The sequence below is a fragment of the Dasypus novemcinctus genome, chromosome 7 (assembly GCF_030445035.2).
Source record: "Dasypus novemcinctus isolate mDasNov1 chromosome 7, mDasNov1.1.hap2, whole genome shotgun sequence".
NCBI lineage: Eukaryota > Metazoa > Chordata > Mammalia > Cingulata > Dasypodidae > Dasypus > Dasypus novemcinctus.
Window position 1 is genome coordinate 31,342,869 of NC_080679.1, and position 18,170 is coordinate 31,361,038.

The 18,170-nt window shown below is 33.3% G+C and overlaps 1 protein-coding gene across 8 annotated transcripts in view; it reads left to right on the forward strand.

Moving 5' to 3' along the window:
* IKZF2 (IKAROS family zinc finger 2) overlaps positions 1 to 18,170 on the forward strand; it is a 151,031-nt gene that overhangs the window by 1,927 nt on the left and 130,934 nt on the right. For 4 of the 8 annotated variants that reach the window (XM_071216141.1, XM_058300183.1, XM_058300180.1 and 1 more), the window contains exons 2-3: positions 1,685 to 1,733; positions 2,504 to 2,608. In XM_071216141.1, coding sequence (XP_071072242.1) covers positions 1,700 to 1,733; positions 2,504 to 2,608 — 139 coding nt within the window. In that variant the 5' untranslated portion in view covers positions 1,685 to 1,699. Of the gene's footprint in view, positions 1 to 38; positions 143 to 1,684; positions 1,734 to 2,503; positions 2,609 to 18,170 lie in introns of all 8 variants that reach the window. The other 4 variants (XM_058300179.1, XM_058300182.1, XM_071216140.1 and 1 more) reach the window with 2 other exon arrangements.

Here is an 18,170-nt window from a genome sequence, read left to right on the forward strand (position 1 = left end):
CAAAAAACTTCTTTCTTTCTTTCTCCGTTTATCTTCAGCCCGACATTGTCACCTCCTCTTTGAGGGGTTAGAAGAAGCTGAGATCTCCCGACAGAGCTGGAAATGGTGATGAATCTTTTTTAATCAAAGGACAATTTCTTTTGTATGTACATTTCGTTTCTCTTTCTCCCTTACTTTTTCTTTCTTTCCTTCTCTGAGGGTTAATAACCATTTCATTGATGGGGCAGACTTCTTTCGCTTCTCCCTGACGTTTCTTTCTTTTTAATATGTATGTATTAAATGTGTACATTTTTAAAGAGATAAACTCATTTGTAAAATATGCGAAGAAACTGCTCCCCTTTTAAACTTTACAGATCCCTTTCTTTAAAGTCTTATGTAATCATAATTTGAAAGAATGTGATAACAGTACAGCAGGTTGAAATTTAAGTGCTCTGTAGTGACTGAGTTGGGAATTTGATCTGATTATTCCATAAAGAAAGAAAGAAAAGTTTTTTTTTGGGGGGGGGGGGAGGCAGGAGGGTGGTGGTAAAGAAGGGGAGGGGAGGGAGAAGGGAAGTGGTTTTGGAGACAAGAAGTGAAGCTGCCTGTTTTCCAGTAAGTAATGGAGAAATTCCAGGAGCCAGGGCTAAATATACTTGGCGATCAATACAGAAATGGCTCATTGTGAATAATTTAGCTGCTGGTGCAGTGAGAGTTTTGAAACTAAAGGCAAAAAGGACCAGGGCCAAAGGGGGGAAAATAAGTAAAAATCTTTTCAGGACTTGTCCAATTCTTTAAACTTTTTCTTTCAAAGAATTCAGTCAGATTATTGATCTTTTCATTATATGAAATCAAAGCTAGGGGGTGTCATCTCATGCAATTTACTTTTGTTTCTGAGAATTAAGTTTTTGTTTTGTGTTATTAGTATATTAAAACATTAATTCCCCTTAATTTTACGAAAGTGGTCCCTCTACTACACAGCACAAAAGTTTATGAGATTTTCAAAATTAGAATGTATTAAGTAGGCTTGGCATTCATATTCATCCACTATTTGGCAGGAAATTAAGGTTACATTGAACAGGTGCTTCCACAGAACTTGGGGTAGGCTAAAATGTCCTTAGGAGTCAGAGAGTTGGGTAACTACTGCAGAAATCTTCCAGACACACTTGGTCACTAAGTTTTTTTGTTTGTTTGTTTTTGTATGTTTGTTTGCTATCCCCCCACCCCTCCCTTTTAGAACATGATGAACCAACTTGTAACAATTGTGAATAGAGCTATCTGTATACTGGGGAAGTCCTCAAACTGCAGTATGATTGTGGAAATTAGTGAATGGTAAAATAGTTAAATCCCAGTTAAGACTGGCACATTTGAGGTGTGATTTCCCAACCCCCTATCCATCCCCCCCCCCCTTTCTTTCTTTAAACCAAGTAAATTCTGATTAAGAGAGTCATTCCTTTTTTGCTACAGCCCATCTCACAGTACACTTATCTTTCCTATCCTATCTCCAGCAGGAATCAGATCATTTGCAGAAAGAGTTCAGTGACTTGCAAATGAGCACATACAGTACACTGTAGTATGTTTCTTGGGCACAGGTTGCAGCAGCAGCAACATGGGCTAACTGCTTGGAGCTTCAAATAAGTTAAGCATTTGATGGCAGATACTGAAAGGAATCTTTGTTATAAGGATATAATCTTTTGTTTTACAGCACTGCACTTTGACTATGGAAACAGAGGCTATTGATGGCTACATAACGTGTAAGTATTTATTTTAATTAGTTTGTTATTGGTAATAAAATACCTTCATATTCTTGTATTTTAGTACTTTAAAAAGTCTGGACTCTTACTTTCTATCTGTTCATAATTTCATCTTTAAATGAGTTTGAGAAAATAATAGCATAGAAATGAAATAAATTATAGAAATATACTTACTACTTACTGTAATAATAATATTTAAATTACCACTAGCTTAGCAGATCAACATTTTCCTCCTTATTTTTTCCTTTCCTTTACTGTCAGTTTAGAATAGGACAGATTACAAATATGTCTACTAATAACGGAATGTACTAAATATTTACTCTCTGTAACCTAATTTTTCAGTCACATAATGTGAAAGAGAATTTCGTTTCCTTAAGTTGACATTATCTTAATCAACGTTTGTTTTGAATATCCAATGATAATCAGCATTTTGGGAAAAGCTCATTATAAACAGTTACACAAATTAGATGTTAAAAGAACACTTTCTTTATTCCCAACAAAAGATACTTTAGAAACTACTTTAATTCCCATTATTTTACAGATAAGAGTATTGAAATAATGCATTTTGTTTATTTTTAAATTGTGAGTTGGCTATGGCTTTTCATTATTTTGTTTTTAAGTGATAATTCTTCATAGCTTCTTTTACGAGAAAAATGTATTACATTAGAATTTCAGGGCTATGGATGCCACTGCATAAATGAAGAAAAGTTAGTAATTAGATTTTATGTGACTATGAACAGAGACCAAAAGATTTTATTTTGTGAAAGCAGGTGACAATGAGCTTTCACCTGAAAGAGAGCACTCCAATATGGCAATTGACCTCACCTCAAGCACACCCAATGGACAGCATGCCTCACCAAGTCACATGACAAGCAGTAAGTCTTCATTTTATGATTTTTTTCCATTTCTCTAGTGACAGACTTGAATTTGTTAGGTTTGTGGGGTCTTTTCTCATTGTGGTATAGCTACTGCTATAGATTCTGCTAAAGAAAGAACAACACAGATTTATTCCTGTTCATTCTAAGTGTAAAACATGAGCCTGCTTACTAGTCTGAACTATCCTAACGTGGCATTTGGGAGCTGGTGCTTACCTGTATCAGGTAAGAAATGTTAGGATTTGCTGGTTATTGTTTTGACTTGCCAGGTTTATATGACTGTATTTGTTGTTGTTGGATGAAAAATATGGAAACAGGTCATTTCCAAAGGACTCTTCACAGTAAAAGAAATGAAATAATTTTATATTGCCTTGGTATAAAGCTAATCTGGCAGTAGTGGATTTACAGCACTACCTGATTTTTTTTCTTAACATGTGAAAGTTTCTCTTCCAATGTATTGGAAATGAAATGTAATTAAAAATTTATGAAACTCATTTACATCCATTTCTCTAACAAAGTGAAAGCATTTTGTGTTATGTTGTCTGGAGAAGAACTGAGAAAATTTGGAAGGATATTTTGAGCTTGTAGGAATAGACAGTTTTGGCTACTATTTTTAATAAAGGCTCATTCATTGATGTAGTAAGCATTGCTTCTGTGTAAGAAAAGAGCAGTTTACAGGCTGTCAGTGACAGAAGACAAAATACTTTAATTTATTAAGAATATGGGTTTTTTTTCTTAATTGTTATGTTTTATCAGTTTAGTTATCAAGCACAAATGTTTTGTTACTTGTATTCAAAAGTAATTTGGAATTGTGTTTTCCTTGTATTTTTGGCCTGTTCTACATTCTTATATAGAAAGGAAACCCTGATTTTTATGTATATGTAATTGAAAAGTTTTCTGAGTTATGAAGGAAAGGCATTTATTTCTTTTACTTTCCTTTTTTATAACAAGGGTTTAATAGCAAAAGAAAACTGCATCATCTATTGAAGTATGAGCATATTCTTAAGTTAATTCTGATTTTCTGGAGAGAATATCTTTTCCTTTCTACTTTCCTCTTACAGTTCTCAAAACTAAGTTATTACAAAGCTACAAGCTTTGTAAGTAGTAAAGAATTCTGAATTGTAAGTAAAGGATACTATTGATTAATATATTTTGTAATTCATTAATTTAAAGTGATTCTAGCTTTTTATTTGAAATTATGATTGAATTATGTGACATTTAAACATTTTCTTTTTATTAATGAGAAGCTCTTTCTAAGAAAATTTCATTTTCAAAACAATTGTTGAAATTCCTTTATCGTATAGAAAGAAAAATCAGCCAAAGTTAGTTGTATGGTGTATGTGTGGCTATATGCTAAATGAAAGTGCATTGCTAATCTCTTATAAGGTATCTTGTAGCATTAATTTATTTTTTGCTAGTTGGCTATTGATTTGATAAAAGTTATATTACTTAAATGTAAGGAGTACAATTTTTACATTTTAAAAGTTACAAATATTAGGGCTTTGGTAGAATAGGATTTTATTTCTCCAATAGCTGTCACATAATTTCCTAAAGTGTGAAGATAGATTTAAATGCAATTTCTGTTGGTGAATTATTTAGCTGTTGGCTTTAGAAACTTTGAATATATGGGACAGATAGTAACTGTTGATTGGAGAATTTTGACAGTCTTCCCTAGCCACCACCAGAATATCAGTCAGAAAATTCATGTTAATTGGTTAATTGGCTTCTTCTTTTTTGTGATTTTGATTTTGGCATTGCATGTACTAGCTTCAGAAAGGCAGTTTACCCATCTTTTAAAAATAAATATATGAGAGGGTAGACATCATCAGTTTGAACAAATTAAGAACTGTGCTTTAGACATTCTAGCTTTTCTCACGCAACAATAGTAAAACTAAGTGTTTGGTAAAGAGTTTTTGTGTGTTTTTTACTTATTAGCCTGTGGCAATTCCATGTTAGTAGTTTTTGGCTAAGCGGCATATATTTTCAGGTTCTCTTCCGAAGAGTTGCAGGTTAAATATTTTGGCTCTCACTTCAGAGCTGTCTGTTGCATCCTTTATGTAGCCTCTATTTACAGTATCTAGGTTACCCACTTAGGTGTTAGATGGAAAAGATACCCATTTTTCCTCTCTGTTAGATCTAGGAGAATATCACCATTTTAGATTGCCAAAGCAAATAGTGGCAGAGAAGGGCTCTTGTCTATTAATTAGAACAAGAGACCTAGAATTGGTCACTCAGGTGTTTTTCTAAGACTTGGAATAATTTGTGTGTGTGACCTGTAAAATCACTTGTGTCTGAGATCACTGGCTTTCCTAATCCTTTTATTTGCATTGTTAACTTTATTAAATGAAAGTAACCGTATTTATTTTCTGCATTTGTATATCTTCAAGTATCCTTCCTGGAGGGCTATTACTTCCAAAATATTTGATTGACAGTATTGAAGCCAAAAATAAATGTGGAAACTTTTCTGATAGAATAAGATAGTCTCCAGAAGCAGCAAGAAGAGGACAGAAGTACATGTGTAAAAAGGGAAAAGTTATTTTAAAACAATTTATAAAAAGTAAAAGAACTAAAACCTTTGATTTTTATGAAATAACATTATAGCTGTAAACTGCCAAATGCTGTGATAGTGTACTTATTTTGACTTTAGGAAAGTGGTCAGTATCAATCTAAGTTCCTAGTTATTTGTTTAGGTTATCTGGTGACTATTCTGAGATGAAGGGTATCTGCACAACTTGCTGCCAACCATTATATAAAAAATAATGACAGCAGCTATCATTATTTGACAGTGCAAGAATAGAGCACAAATGACTTGGGAGAGAACTAAAAATGACACTTTTTGGTTTTAGAATTCAACATGTGTACGATAATCTTAAAAAGAAGTAAGAAGTATTAGTGGTCTTAACATCTTATAATGACCACTTATGTTTTAGGATGAATTTTCTTAGAGTACTTCAGACATTTTCTTCTGGAATAAGGAACTCTTTGATAAGAGGATGGGCATTGTTGCCTGCGATCATTAGTGTACATATAGAGTCTGCTGACAATCTTCAGTGTCAGGGATGACAGTATATGCCTTGATGGCTACTGGAAATACACAATGTTAAATGATTTTAAAAATAGAATCTGGAAGTTAGAATCTGAGACAGACAACTCAGACAGAACAGTATAAAAATAATCCATATTGTATTTTGGCCCATCAGATGAGACTTGCATTGTGATTCCTTCTGTTTCTGGGTTAGCTCTTTTCCAATTTTTGCATCCTTGTTTCAGTATCAATTTCAAACTAATATTCTACATCTGCCAGTGAGTATTGTGAAAAATGTTCAGGTTCAAAAAAATTGTAATTAATCTAATTTATCTTATACTCTACTTTTACACAGACAATAAGTAAACATTTTTGCAGGTAGTTAAATGGTATGAAAATACATCGTGCCACAAAATTTGTTTCTGTTAACTTGAAAAACCTTTACATGGGTCAACTGCTTAGTCAATACTATTTATCAGTCAGTTTGATGGGCATGTGGCATGTATGGAATTGGGAGAAGTAGTAATTCTAGTTTTACAAGGCTCTGACCAATAATCAGGTCAGGGAATCTACTTTTTTCTTTTGAGTGCGTCACATTCATTTTTTTCCTAGCTAGTTTCCATTTTTAGAACTTATGAAGTATATTATGATTTCTGTTTTTCATATGTGGGAATTGAGACCTGAAGAAATCAGTTGACCTCTTAGGTAACTTAATACAAGGATGAAATTGTGAGGACTGGGACATAAAAACTGATATTAACTTGTGGGTTAGTTAGATCACTGAACTGGAGTCTCTCTTGAGTCCATTATCTCAGAGTACCCACCATGCCCAATACTCACCCAAGTTTTAGTGACAAAAACAGTATTATAGATGTAGAGGAGAATTACTGTGAGGGTGGAGTGATTTCAGATAATCTTGTTAAGGTGCTCTAATGCACTTTTTAAAATATGGCTTATGTTATGGGACTTACCAGCTTTCTGGGTTGTCTTCTGTAGCTTAGTTTGGCAGTCACCCTTGGTTGGATTTCCATAGGACACACCCTAATGTAACACCAGATGGGCTTGATGTAAATTCTTGCTTGATTTGAATCATAGTTCTAAGATTTGTGTATATACCCAACATATTTTACATTTAGTTCTTACCTATTAGAAAAATAAAATAAAAAATACTTGATTTGATTTCTTTATAGCTATAGAGGTAAGTGTTATAACTATGTACCAAAATAAAACAAAAAGGGGAAAAAAAGAAAGAAAAGGAAGTAAGTATATGCAAGAACAGACAGAAAAAGTACTGTATTTTTTTCTTTGCCTCTTCTTTTTATTAGGTTTTAATGCTCCTGGGTATAGGTTTGTGTTTTTGGTTATATGTAAAGAAAATACTTGCTTAACATTGGTGCTTTAAAGACATTGGTCTTTAAGAATGGAAAAAGAGAAAAAAAAGTCTTCCTCATAGAGTAACCTGTCTTATGTCTAGACCAATTCTTTCTTAGAGAGTCCCCATCCAAAATTTAATATCTCCTCTTCTGATAGTATCATAAATTCTCCTTTGATAATACCTAATCAAGTTGTAGGCCTGAGTTTTGCTAATTTTGATGATAGTAGTTTGGGAGTAATTGGGAGGTATAAGTGTTTTAGTTTGAAGAAAGCTTAAAATATAATTATTGCTTGTGGGCATTTGACATTTTGCTGTATGGTTCTAGTTGATTAATTCAGCAGATATTTACTGGCTGCCTTTTATGTGCCAGGCACTGTAAGGTGAATCCAAAGGTGAGCAGAACATAGCCCTTGCCCTCCAGAAGCTCACATTCTAATATGAGAGACTAGTAGTGAAACAGGGCATTATCCTACGGCAATGTCATAGGACTCAGGGGAGAAGTGGAAGGCTTTCTCGGTAAAAGGTTCATGCATCACGAGTAGCAGTGAGAAATAATATGAACTGTTTTGGGAAATACAAGGAGTTTGGTATTACTGGAGTGCAAAGCTGGAGTCTAGGAATTTGAGGGCATAGATGACTCTGTAGCATTAATCAGGGCAAATTGATGGAAGATCTCGTATGAAAAGGGAACTGGATTTCATTTTCAAGGGTTTACACAAAGCAGGTGACCTCAGTATTTTAGTTTTCATGGATCACACCGACTGCAATATGGGTAAGATTGTGGATGGGGACCAGGCTATAAGCAGTGGGATTTTCAACATGTGAGAAGTTATGAGAGCTAGAAGTAGTGGGGAAGAAAAGAGAGAGAAGAATTTAAGTAATATTTAACAGGTTAAAATGGACAGGACTTGGATAATAGGGTTAAGGAGAGGAGAGAGTTAAGGATGGCATTTCCTTTGTTACTGGATAGATGGTGGTAGGTTCTGTCAGCTGAGATGGGACCTACTAGAGCAGATTTTCAAGAAAAGATTTAATTTAGTTTAGTTCTGGGTACAGTTTGAAGATCCCGTAGATTTTGGGAGGGAAAAGCAATCAGGCAGGTATATAGATTATATGCCATATACTTCAATGCCTCTACTGTAATGATTTAAGTCTTTATTTAGTAGTCTATTTCTTTATAAATAAATATACCATTTAAAATATGGGGAAGGGTTTAACTGAATACTTTCTTGTCAGTTCTGTGACATTCATATCTAAGTATTTAATACTCTTTTCAGATCCTTTTTGAAAACTTTAAGATAAATAAATATATACATAAAATACATTATTTGAAAATAATTTGGCACATTCTTATTTTTTAAAAATTTATTACGCTATATTCCTTGGGGTAAAATTATATAAAGGGGGACGTGCAGTATAGTAAACATCTTAATTAACATACTTATTATCTTAAAATATCCTTAGTAGAATTGCATCTTAAAAATGTAACCTCTGATTATCTAAGATATAATGGAATTACAAATTAATGTTAATGATGGAAATACTTCATCTCACATTTCCTGTATGTGGAGATTCTGACTGCTTTAGAGAAATATTTTTCATCCTTCAATCATTTATCCAGAAAGAACTTATAAAACACTTACTTCATTGATGAACTGGTAGTGTGGGGGTGCAAAAAAAATGTTCTGGTATTTTGTAGAGAATGATGTTATCTTTGAGTTTCCAAATAAATTTGTAATTTATTTGAATGGGTAATAATCAAATTGCATTAGAATTTAGATAGCGTGATGTACTTATCATGTTTATATAAATTATAGGTGATTAAATTGTTTCCTCTCCTGATACCTCTCAACATTTTTCAACTATGTATAAATTTGAAGATGCACAGTGAAACAGAGAAGAAAGGGCAACCAGCTATTAAGATAGGTTCTTTCAGGGTAACATTACCCCCAGGGAATTTTTTATAGTGTGGATTTTGGCCCTCAGCCTTAAAGTTCTGAAAACTGACTTGTGACAAACTGTGATCTCTGTCTCAGGATTGACTCACATTAAAAAGTTTACAAGATTGATACTTAAAATCAGAGGGCCAATTTATGGCTTTACCTTGATTAAAAATGAAATTAACAACAAAAGATCCAACCAACTAACATAGGATCTGGATCACTTCAGTTAGCTTAACTAGATCATTCTGTATTTTGTGAAATGTTTTGTGAACTGACCTATATGGGTAATCTGAACAAAGGGAGTTAATTATACAATTCAAATGTTTAATGACATCAGACTGAGAGGGCCTAATATATTCAGCATCACAATAGAGATAGCATTGCCATTTGGATCATTGTGGTTGAAGTCCTTTGTCCAATTCCTTTTCCTCTGAATGAGCATGGATTTAGATTCCCAAGAAAAGGGTTGATCCAAAATACCTCTGAGCTTCATTTTTTCTCTTCTTCTTTGGCTAAATCCCCCAGATTCAGTCTTTAACTTCTATTAATACATATAATGAGATTACAACCAATTCTTCCTGGCTTGGGATCCATTCATTTTCTTTAATGTGATATACGTTAAATGTTGATTTATAGCTTAACTCTCTGAAAGCAGTCTTATAATGCCTATAAAAGATACCTCAGCATCTATTGCCATCAAGTCAAACTTAAATTCACAGAAATGTTGACAGGTAATGTGGTCAGCAGTTTAAGAGTTCTTAATATCCATTTTACATGAAGGTGGAAAATAGAACTGCCATTTGAGAAAGACACCTTAGGTTAGCTGGGAATCTAGAGGAGCTTTCAGTTTATGGTCAGGAGGAAAAAACTGCACACCAATTTCATGAAATCATTAAAATAGTTTGACCACAATGATATTTTGCAGTTGTTTCAGATTTGTTAAGAAGGAAGCCTATTTTAATTACTGAATATGAATTAAAGCATTTTAAAAGCATGAAGTTTTATTTTGGGGCCACACCATGATTACAAAGAATTTAACTGAAGATTCTCTCAATGTGAATCTTTAAAGACAATGGCCTTCTTTATCTCTTCATTCCCAGAAACATTGTCTTACTGGGGGCATTGTAGGAACCCAGTTAATATTTGTTGAATGAAGGAATTCTCTTCACTGAAAAAATAAAAATTATTTGTGATTCACATATTGCTTAGAGAATTTAAATAATATGCTTGTAACTTATTTAAGGAACGATGGAAAACTGCTTTCTTAGATGTTGAAATAAGTCTGAAATCATACGTTACTTGTGATTTTCTCTGTGTCTGTACTTATTTTGACCATGTCTCACTTTAAAAAGGATTTTGTAATCTTCAAATCAGAACCAAAAAGATATTCTCAAACGTTCTACACAGCTTGTAAGTTTTCTGATTTTATTTAATTATGAGTTTAGTGGAATCAAATTAATGTAAATGTTTCCATCAGTATTTTATAGTCATTATCATCTTCATTACTACTACCATTTTATATGGCACAGTTATAGTTTACAGAGCAAATTCCACATTCTTTTAACTTTAAAACCAGTGCTCTATCACTTATTTAAAACTGCTTTTAGTACCATGTACAAGAAGGAATGCTTCAATTAACTTTTCTTACACACCCAGATATTTTGAGGAGCATATAATTAATCAGTATAAAGTCACGTTCTAGTAAATTAACATTCTGGATGTCTACACCTTTGACATTTTTGTCATTGCTCTCTTATTACCATGGAAGCTGTACTTCTCTTTGCACCTGTCTGTATCAACTCTACCTCCTTCTTGCTAAGACTTCAGTATATGGGGCTTGGTCATATTTTAATATGCTGGGGTACTACATTGCTCTGTTTCTGGGGTTGGTTTAACATTGAAAATTTCTGGTTGAATTATGAAGAGACATCATTTCTTCTATAACTATAAACAATTTTTTTCTGCTACAGTCATTTTCATAAAGATCCTTGGGTTTTTTGTTGTTTAAAACATACATTTTAACAAATAATATTTTCATATGGAAATGTATTTCTTTTACAAGACTTACATCTTTTGAGCCTTTTAATCAGACTATGTTTTTATAGTTCTGGTGTCGTTTATTTTAAATATAAGTGCTGCTTTTTTTTTGGCTGATAAGCAGCATTTCTAATAGCTTTTAGCGCTGAGGATATGTGTTTCATTCCTGATTGTAAAAGGGCCTTTTATTTCTATTAGAAATGACTGCTTAGGTCATCCCTAAATCACCTACAGCTTGGGAGTTTGGCAGTTTAAGAAATATCATTTTTAGATACTGCTTTAAAATTAAGAACACATTAAAAATACTAATTCTAAATATGGTATTTTGAACTATAAAATGAAGCCATGTAATATAATCCATTACTTTGCTGAAAGTTCATAAAATATTTGAGAGCAGTAGTAGATTTTATTTGGACATAACTGGGAACGAGAAAAAGAAGTACGAGGTATATTGTGAGCCTACTGTTTATAAACTTTCAAAGTATGAATTACATTCTGCCATTTGTCTGAGCTAAGACAAATTAATGACCTAACGTGAAACAGTTTTGGATTCAGTTTTTTTGGCAACAAAAAAAAAAGGAGAGAAGAAGTAGCCCCTGCCCTCCAACAAAACAAAAATTAAATTGTATTTACAAAAATTGTTGTCACTGTGGGGCTGTTTCCATAAATACTTTTGATGAACTTGAGTAATTTTAGTTTGCGCCACAGTTTGCATACAATAGCTGGTTAGAAAATTAAAGAGATTATTTTTTCAGCGAATCAGAGAAACTAAAGTTAACAAATAATTGCTTGCATAAAACTCTATGTGCAAGATAATGCCATTTATGTTTTTAAAAGCTCGCATGTGTATGACAATTCAAAGTTTAAGAGCTAGGAGACATTTCGAACTATTGATAGAGTTTATTTTGTGGTATTTGAGAGTAAATAAAGCCTTTTATGTTTTATTCTTAATAATCCTGTATTCTTTGGATCTTTTACAAAGAATGAATTCATATATTACTTATATAATTAATAAATTCAATAATTCACGGTCTCAAAGAATTAAAAGGATGAAGCTATGCCACAAGATAATCAATGATAGTTGTGATTAATAGGTTTAACCTTGAAATTTCAGTGATATTATAGACTCATGAAAATGGGCAACCACCAAATACTGAAGTCTGGAATATTTTCATATATAAGCACTGTCTTTAGACTTATTGTATACTTTTTTTTTAGATTTAGTTTGAATATAAGGTATTTTCTTAATTGCTATAATTCAATGGGATTTCCAAATAAGTTACAAACACTGAATTGCTTTATGAATGAAATTCATTCATAGCAGGAGGTGCTATAAATTAAATAATCACATATAAATCATAAAAAGACTCCTGGTGATTGTTAGGAGATATTGTAGCATATGATGGCAAAAGAAATGTGAGTAGAATGAGCTAAAGCTTATATTTAGGTTTTCTGTTTTACTTTGTATATGACAATCTAGTTTAGTTTTCATGAAGAGCTTTATTCTCTTTTCATGTTCATCAATTTTAAACCACTGAGGATTTCTAATTTTTTAAATTAAAATTTTTAAAAAGAAAGCAAGACAACTGCGGTATGTTGCTAATGGGGATAGGATCTGTGAAAATAACTTGAGGCATATGAAAGAGTGTAAGTGTGACGTATAGAGCACAAAGAAGAGAGCTAGCTCCAGAAGAAACAGAGAGAATAAAATGGTGAATACAGAACTAGGGGTAAGCCACAAATCCACTAAAGTTACGTAGATCTACTGGAGATATGGAATCGGGCAAAAAGAAAAATATAAATTCTCTCTCCCTCTGTCTTTCCCTCCCTCCTTCATTTCTCTCCCTTCCAGCATAAATAAGGAGAAATCAGAATTTATATGTTAATCAGGGATGCTCACTGCTTGAATGATGAGGGATGTGGCAGTTAGATTAAAAGGTTTTTGGTAGAAGCTAAATGAATAAAAATATTGGGCTTCAATAGGAAGAAGCATACTTCTTAAGATATCTGAAAGCCAGGAAGTGGAAGAAGGGGCAGACTCGTTAGAAGAACTGGAGTCCTAAGTTTTGAGCCTTAAAAATTGGCAGATTGAAACAATATAAAGTCAGTAACACCTAGGCTGCCATTGGTTGCCTTTATAAACCATTGCTGTGAAAGATGTCTGCCTTGGGCTAACCTATTGCTTTTATCTTTTGCAAAGGTAGCTAAATAACATACATTGTGTGTAAGAGATAACCTAACTGGTTGTATTCTTAAAATATCATTTACGCACTAAAATTTGGTTTTGTACCTCAACTGCCTTTTTACTTCACTTCAGTGAGAAAGGGGGTTGGGGAGTTCAGGAGTCCATAGTCCTTCCAAAAATAGTAAGAAGTTTCTCTGCTTTTATTCCTCTTGGGAAGTGGCAATGACTAAGGAATTTGATATCTTTGAGCAATTGAGATAGGGTTTTGCATTCAGTTTTTGTTCTCTGCTCTGTTGTTTTTCCATTTTCTTCTGGAAGTGTTAAGGCACTGAGTGTTTGAAAAGACTTTCCTGAGATCATACACTATTAGAGATTTAGAATCCCCTGGTTGGCTTTTACCCATCAGAACACCCTTCTAAAATTAACCTTGTGATAATACAGCAGTAAAAATTTACCAGACAGGAGATGAAGTTTACTATTTGTGTTATTCTTCGCTTAGCCCATAAATAATAAAAAAAAAAAAAAAATCAAAGTATATATTTGACTTACTTAAGAAGACAAGCTTTTTAAAACCTTTTAAGAATGACATATTTTATTTGTAAGATACTTTATACTATTCAGAATACTTTCACATCTAACATATAGCATGCTGAATAAAACTTGAACACAGTATTCATGAAAGCAGTCTCAGAGCCATCTACTCTTTCTGGCATATTTTGTTAGTATTTTGTTACCAAAAAATAATAAATGTAATAAAAAATACTAGTTATAGACTTGAATGAGTTTTCCTCTTCCTCATTCTGTAGTATAAAGAAGTGAATCAAATGTGTGATCCCTGAAGTTAGTTACTGTCTGTCTTGACAGAGAAGTGGTGAGCATTGAAAATAAAATATAAAGCATCCAGAGTGGTGACTGGCACTTGGTAAGTTAACCAGCAAGGTAGTTATTATTTTATTGTTAAATTAAAAAAAAGTATTAGAAAAAATTGGATCAAATAACTAGAAACAGATCGTACAGTCATATGTTATAGCCAATATCTCCTAGGAGGGACATGCCTTTAGCCTGCTTTTAGTCAACACCAGTGACAACAAAGTAGTCTAAAGTATTGCCTATAAAATACAAGATATCTGGATCACTGACTCAATGTTTTTATTTTTCATCTGAGTCCTATCAGATAGACAAAGCAAAAGTCCTTGTTTGAACAGAAATGTGTATGCAGATATGAGGCAATTATTAATTCCGTTGTATTCAAATCAATTACTAAAGAAATGAAATGAAAATTACCTAATTAAAGTGAATCACAAATAAACCTGCTCTGTTTGTGAGGGGTATAATTGAAATGGTAATTATGCAGTGATAATGCATTTCATTTGAGGATGGCCATTCAGAAGATCTGTTTATGGCAGGACTTGGCTGTGTGGTGTGCCTCTCTACCTGACCTTGCCTTGAGTGATCTTTTAGCAGGAACTTGTTTACTAGAGGCATTGGTGAGTGAATTCCCCAGTTGGTTCTGAAATCTCATGAATTTCCATACGTGTGGTGCTTTATGTCCTGCTTCATAACTTATCTGTCTATTGCATATTTGGAATTCTTTGGGCTATGTATCACATCCAGGCAATGTCCCTGTTTTGTCTTATCCTGTGAACAATCAAAGAGAAAACTGGATATTCTTTCTAAAAGATTTTTCCGCAGACTACGAAAAGCAGACTATGCTATGCACAGGTCATTTAGTTAAAAGGTGCAGAAATCTTTGTAAATCTCAATGAGATCTTTTAAGATATGCGTTTTGCTTTTCATGTCTAAGGTTTAACTTTTCTTGGGTTGGGGTAAACAATTAGTATTAGCATAGCACAGTGCAGTCAACCTCTAAAACCTATGGATCCATTTCACACAGGAGTAGTTTCTTCTGTGAAAACTTGGAAGTCTTTATCACTTCCTATCTTGTTTTACCAGGACTTGATTGCTTAGATGCATCTTATTTCCCCGTTCTGACTGGAAACTCCTTGAGGCTAGGGCAAATGACTTTGTAATCGCTGCAGCCTGCGGGTAGCCAACTGAGCACAACTTGAGTGCTGAACAGACTTGCATCTGAATCTTGACTGTACTGTGCACTAGTCTTAATTTCCTTACAGAAAATACAGAAAGTTGGTGCTTAGCTCTTGAAATTGTTATAAGGATTAATATAGTAACTTTAGTAAAGTACCTATCACAGTGCCTAACACATTTCGAGAAATCATTGGAGAAACATTGGTTTCCCTTTCCCACAGCAGCTAGTTAGTCACTTGATTTATAAAGGTTGCCTATTAATATTTTAATTTTATTATGAGTTAAAATTTATTGATTATCTGACTGAATGCATTGGAGACATCTCCGTTATCTTGGGATGCTATTAGTCAGGTAATAATTGAAGGTTGGTAACTTCAATTATGCTATCCTTGTTGAGAATGCCAGAGACCAAATTACCAAACTAGTCCTTTTACTGACAAGGCAGTTTTAAAATAAATGTTCTAAAGTTATCTATAGCTTAGAATCTTTTCTTAACTCTCTTCTCAGTACTCAATCAAGCAGAATACTACATTGGATTAAAACGTCAGGTATTTAGAACTTAGAACTGTCACAGGGCTTTATAAAAAACGTATCTTTTCAGGCCTGTGTCAGATACAGAGATGGATTTTTACAAAAGACTTTCAGAAGTCTAAAGAATATTGATATAATGTACCTATAATTTATATTGGCATATATACACCAATTAAATTAACACCCAGATATTTTGGTTATTTGTTTGTAAGAGTTATGGTCAGGAAACTTTGAAGTTGCAGTTTCAAAATTGTATTATTATTATTGTTATTGCTATTGCTTTTTTGATCAATGAAGATTTCTAATCCCCATGAGTTGAGATCTCCTAAATCATAAGCTGGCTATTTAGCAGACATAAATAAAAATGGGATGTAATTCCACTGTTGTTTTTAGTCAACTCTTAACCAGTAGCTAAATCCCCCAAAACCTTTAGAAGGCTGTAAATCAAATGATTCTTCCTTGAGACTCAAACAGTTCTGCTTATGCAATATTGCGAAGCCAGACCTTAATTTTTTAGAGCAATTGTGATCATTATCACATTCATCCCTGATATAATTATTATAACAGTACCTAAATCAGATACAAAACCTTTACCAAAGTGTTTTTTTCCCTCTGAACCCTTCCTTGAAATATTGCTTAAATGCGTTTAAGCAATTTGTTAGATAGCATTTGTTACAAAGTTTTACAAATGTTTGTTTGTAATCATTCCTGTTGCTATATGAAATAAGCAGGGTATTTAATGGTTATTGTTTACATTAACATCAATGTTTACATTAAGATCAATTTCTTAAGAAATCTTTTTATTGCTCCTCTATTCCTGGTTTTCCTGTTTTTTTTTTCTGTTAAAGTCACACCAAAATTGAACATTATTTGGAAGCTCATGAAATATTGTTTTCTTGGTATGAGGCTCTATGGATTAAGCCCATACTATTTAAGTGGCATTTAAGAAGGCAGTGTACTTAATCATAACTGAACTAAAAGTACTAATATCTCTGTATCTCTAGTAGCAGTTTAATGAGAATGGATCATATACATATTAATGTTGAGCCTTTGTGGCAATAATCCTGTAATTTTCTGTTCGACATTTTTTTTTTCTTGTAGTGTGTGTTTGGAGTTGAATTGCTATAAAATCTTTTAGCTGCTAGAAGGGTTGTTTTTAATTATAATTAAACTACATTTTTACCTAATTGGGTGGATTTTTGGCTTTATGGGGTACTTTGACTTGCAGCAAAATGCTTGGTTTCCAAATGGGGAGTTCATGAATATTTTGGATTCTAATATGTTTCCAGGATCATATGTCTGGAGGGACACAACTGTGCGATTGATGCTTATTAATTGTATTTATCACTTTATTGTACAGTATCTTACTGATTTAAAATGCTCTAATGTTTTGGATTTCGTAGTTTTACTTCTTTTCTGCCTATGGGAGATACTTGGGTTTGGTACTTTTAAAAAATGTTTTGATTTTCTAGATGACTGACTATTGAGGTAAAAGGAAATGATACAGTTAGTTGACATCATCAAACCAGAAGCTTTTTTTTTTTTAAGAAAACTGAGAAACATTTACTAGTGCTTTCTAAGAGAAAAACCTAGAGAATGAGTAGCCCCTTTAGAAGTGTCATAATCAATGGCTGCCAATTATTCAGTGAACAAGAAAATATCTGGTACTAACCTTCATCTATTAGTAGCCCTTATGTCTCCATCTACAGGTTTTCCTCTTTTTCAGTTTATTTCTTTAGATACCACCCATGTTTTTGTGACTTTCAGATCTATATCTGTTACTATATTCTCCTTTCAGACTAAGGTATACTTAACTGCCAGCTTAGTCCCAATGCACATTTCCCCCCATTTCTACCCTAACCTGTTTCCTTACAAACCTTCCTCATCTCAGTAAATGGCACCATCATCTACCAAGTTGCTCCAGTTCAAAAAGGTTGAGTCTTCCTGATTCTTCAAACTCCACATCCAGTCCATCAGCAACCATTGGCTCCACTTATGAAATACATCCTGAATTTGAGCAATTCTCACCATATTCACTGCTGCAACTTTAGTCTGAACTATAATCATTTCCTAGTCCCATTAGCCTAAAATGTTACAAGAGTTTATAACTGGCCTTCCAGATCCTTCTTACCTCCCCTGTGGCCCATAAACCACACAATAGGTAGAGCTGGATTCTCTAAAGCCTAAGAGTATAGCAGCCTGCTGCTTTAAACACAAAAGCTTTCCATTGAAACTAGAATAAAATTAAAGTTCCTTTCCAAAGTCTACAAGATCCTAAAGAGGAGGGCTTCCGCCTCCATCTCTGACCTCCTCTTCCTCCATTCTTCCCTTTGTTCACTAAATACCAATACATTTTTCATCTTTCCTTTCCTTAGACACTGCAAGTTCATTCTCCCAAGAGCCATTGTACTTGATGGTCT